The sequence below is a fragment of the Wasmannia auropunctata genome, unplaced genomic scaffold (assembly GCF_000956235.1).
Source record: "Wasmannia auropunctata unplaced genomic scaffold, wasmannia.A_1.0 LD336090.1, whole genome shotgun sequence".
NCBI classification, from domain to species: domain Eukaryota; kingdom Metazoa; phylum Arthropoda; class Insecta; order Hymenoptera; family Formicidae; genus Wasmannia; species Wasmannia auropunctata.
In genome coordinates this window covers 141,685-145,682 of record NW_012026800.1, presented here as the reverse complement: position 1 = coordinate 145,682, position 3,998 = coordinate 141,685, and the positions used below count along the sequence as shown (strand labels likewise).

Here is a 3,998-nt window from a genome sequence, read left to right as displayed (position 1 = left end):
AGATGTGTATAAGAGTGTTCCCAAGCGGTCACCCATCCAAGTACTAACCGTGCCCAACGCAGCTTAACTTCAGTGATCGGACGAGAACTGGTGCTCTGGACGTGGAATGGACGTTGACATTTGTTACAACGTAATCACGAAACTTATATATCCTCGAAAGAAATCGAATTATCCATTATATATAAAATTCAATGCAAAATATCAGAAAACTATATGTCTTTGTCGTACATAAAAAAATGTAAAATTAGTAAATTATGCTGAATATATAAAATAAAATAAAAAAAATGTGCCAACATCACACGGTGTTCCCAAGCGGTCACCCATCCAAGTACTAACCGTGCCCAACGCAGCTTAACTTCAGTGATCGGACGAGAACTGGTGCTCTGGACGTGGAATGGACGTTGACAATTGTTACAATGTAATCACGAAACTTATATATCATCGAAAGAAATCGAATTATCAATTATAGGGGAAAGTCGGGGAGTATCGAACAAGCGATAGTATTGGATAAGAGTTGTTTCAAGCATTTACCGCTAGAGATAGCACCTGTGAGACTATCGGCATGTTGATTGAAGGATGGGGGTACGGTTGACGCAATATTAGGACAGACGGCAGTGGTGTTGCCAAATGGCAATAAATTTTGTGTTTTGAACCGCTGTTTTGAGTGAACAAAGTTAACTTCTGACTATTGTATCTTGTCTGAAAGTAAGTATAAATAAGTTTATAGTTTATGGTTAGAAACAACATTTATTATCCTTGTAACTGGCTATAAATCTCGTTACTGACTAATACGCAAGTGACAGCCGATTTTTCGTTGCATGCTGTTCGGGTTGTACCGGACAGATGAGTTGCTGTTTGTATCGAACAACCTAATATGGTTAATAAAACTTAAATTCTCACACCATTGCTTTGAAAATAGCAATCTTTTTTATAAATGTGATGCTTGTACCAAAAAAAAGTAAATAAAATGTAGTTTTTATTTTTTTTTTGTTTATTTTTTATAAAACGAAATGTAAATTTTCAAAGACTGTTCATTTTATTTACTTGTTACATTAAAAAGTGCTTATTTTCATTTATTAACTTATGTTATACTTACACAATAATATAAAATAATAATATAAAATAATAATATAAAATAAAAAAATATATATATATAAAATTATATGTATAATATAATTTATATGATGTCCGATACAACCCTCCACAAAAAAACTTGACAAAAATATAGTGCCTATAAAAAGTATAAAAAACTAATAGATATTTTTATTTTAAGAAAACGAGTTTTAAGAGTTTTAAGAGTTGGTATAAGAATAAAGTTTTTTAGGGAACGTAGTATATTCAAATTTAGTTATTTAAAAAAAATTATTTGTGAAAAAGCTTATAAGTGTCCAATACTATATGACTTTTCCCTATATAAAATTCAGTGCAAAATGTCGGAAAACTATATGTCTTTGTTGTACAGTCGTGAACACATCGGTTGCGACACTTTTTTTATAAGTTTCTAATATATATTTAATATACCATAATATATACTTTATAGATAACTAATATGTTGCAAATGCGAACCACGATGTTACTATCTTTAGTCTAGAGACAGTATAACACCAATCGTGGTCCGCATTTGCAAAATATTAATGCGTTTTAAAATCTATAAAAAAGAATGTGTCGCAACCAATGTGTCCACAATTGTAATAAAAATGTAAAATTAGTAAATTATGCGGAATATATAAAATAAAATGAAAAAAAATGTGCCAACATCACACGGTGTTCCCAAGCGGTCACCCATCCAAGTACTAACCGTGCCCAACGCAGCTTAACTTCAGTGATCGGACGAGAACTGGTGCTCTAGACGTGGAATGGACGTTGACGTTCATCGTGATGTAATCACGAAACTTATGTACACAAGGCGTCACGAATGCCTACCCACTGAATAGAGATACTAACCCATGTATATGTTTACATATATACAGGGTTGGCAAGTAACGCGTTACTTGTAACGTCGTTACCGTTACAATTACTTTTTTTCAGTAACGAATGAGTAACGACGTTACATTTCCTTATGAGTAACGTTAACGGTAACGCAATTACATTTTTTGGATAACGGTAACGATTTGATTAGTTACTTTTATCGTTACTTTATTTCTAACATCGCATATAGATTGGAGTGCGTTTGTTTCCCACTCGAGTGCTGCTCAGACATCATTTTGTTCAGGTATTTTTGTTACTCACCGAATTAACTGACGAATTTAGAAAGGAAGTCGAATTCCTATCTACTAGTAATTGCTTGTCGTCCAAAAAGTTTGAGTAGTGTAAAACGGACACAGTACCAAACGTTTCGACAAAAATTGATTTCTCTAATTAATTTTTGTTTAAATCGAATTATCGTGAATAAAATGCACGTGTACCATCTTTTGATGATTTAGCTACAAAGTAGCAGAAAACCAGCACGACTCAGCCGAAAGTCCAACTACGCCGAAGATTTTTCACTGTTTTTTAATAAAAAAGAGTGATTTATTCAAGGATTTCACTTATATATAATCGATGGATAAAACTTTTATCCCATTAGATCTAACGTCATTATAACAATCAATTTTTTTTAAAGTGACACAATATGAAATAATTTAATTAATTAGACATTTATTCTATTAAGTTATTTCATTTACTTTTATTCTAACGACCATTAATCTTACAAACAGTACGTGTGTTTTTCGTTGACAATGACAATTAAAAAAGTGACGATAAATGTGCTAATGTTCTTTATCCTCGCAAATCACATTTTACGCATTTTCGGAAAAGTAACATTATTGCGCGCATCCCCATTTTCTAGCAAACCTGACAATGTAAAATTGATATGTCTTTCGGAAGATGATGGCGGCGCCCTTGTGTGGAACAACAATTTAATCTGGTCCTGGAAAGAGTATTCTCCTAAAGAAAACAATTTGCGTAAGTTAATTAATGAAAATTGATGCATTTTTGTAACTTGCAAAGCAAAATATACTTGAGGACTTTACAAAAAATTATTTTCTTTGCTTTACATATAGGTATACTAAATTTTTTATCAGTTAATTATCTATAAACTCGTTTATATAACATTTAATATCTTTACATTTATTTGGGTAATGTATTCATTATAGACACGCGCATTATTTCAGAGTTTCACAATTTAAATAAATTAAAAAATAATAAAATTAATTGTGAAATGAACGCAAATGAAGGCTGCTTGGAGTCATGGAATAAACAGAACTGGACTTTTACAAATTCTTTAAAAACACCTATGGGTCCGGTATTTGGTCAGCGATGGGAAAGTAAAAATATGAATGCAATATGAAATGTTACAAGTACAAAGTATATATTTCATGACAGCTTTCAATAACACGTATATAAAATTTTCAGAATTTAAACAATATGATCATCTTCAATATACTTATGATTATGTACATTTTAATCTTAGTACCGAAGTAAAGCTACCCTTTTCGGTTCGTGTTTCCCATGACGCACAAATATTAATTTGCAACAGTAAGAATTTTGCCAGAGATTCTTGCTATTGGATTATAATAGGAGGTTGGAACAATACAAAGTCCGTCATACAAAAGTGCGCGACGGGAGTACCTGTACTCGGGAAACGGCGCGTAAAAAATTGCAAGACATCGCTAACTTCTTTCAATGTAAGTATTTGTATATTATATTTATTCTGCTTAACTTCATTGTTCTTTTACATTACGTGTAATAAACACATTTTTGAAGCATATCGCGAATGAAAAAATAAACCACTTTACGCTCTTTACCATTTACAATATTATCCCAAGAACAGGATCTTTGAAAATGTAAAAAAATTGTCAGATCTTTATGCCGCATTTATAATTAATACAGCACACACCATTATCTAAAAATGAATGGCGATCATTTGTAATTACGTGGAACCCTACGACGCGCAGAATAATTGTTTATGATACTGATAAGCTGATTATGGAAAGATCGGAAGAGCACACGTCTGAACT

The 3,998-nt window shown here is 32.0% G+C and overlaps 1 protein-coding gene across 1 annotated transcript in view; it reads left to right on the top strand.

The window, feature by feature from the left end:
* The first annotated feature begins 2,307 nt into the window (after positions 1–2,307).
* The window catches only part of LOC105448005, a 26,434-nt gene continuing 24,743 nt past the window's right edge, over positions 2,308–3,998 (top strand). Inside the window, exons 1-4 of the mRNA XM_011686363.1 lie at positions 2,308–2,943; positions 3,153–3,305; positions 3,394–3,665; positions 3,871–3,967. Coding sequence (XP_011684665.1) covers positions 2,718–2,943; positions 3,153–3,305; positions 3,394–3,665; positions 3,871–3,967 — 748 coding nt within the window. The 5' untranslated portion in view covers positions 2,308–2,717. The remainder of the gene's footprint in view (positions 2,944–3,152; positions 3,306–3,393; positions 3,666–3,870; positions 3,968–3,998) is intronic.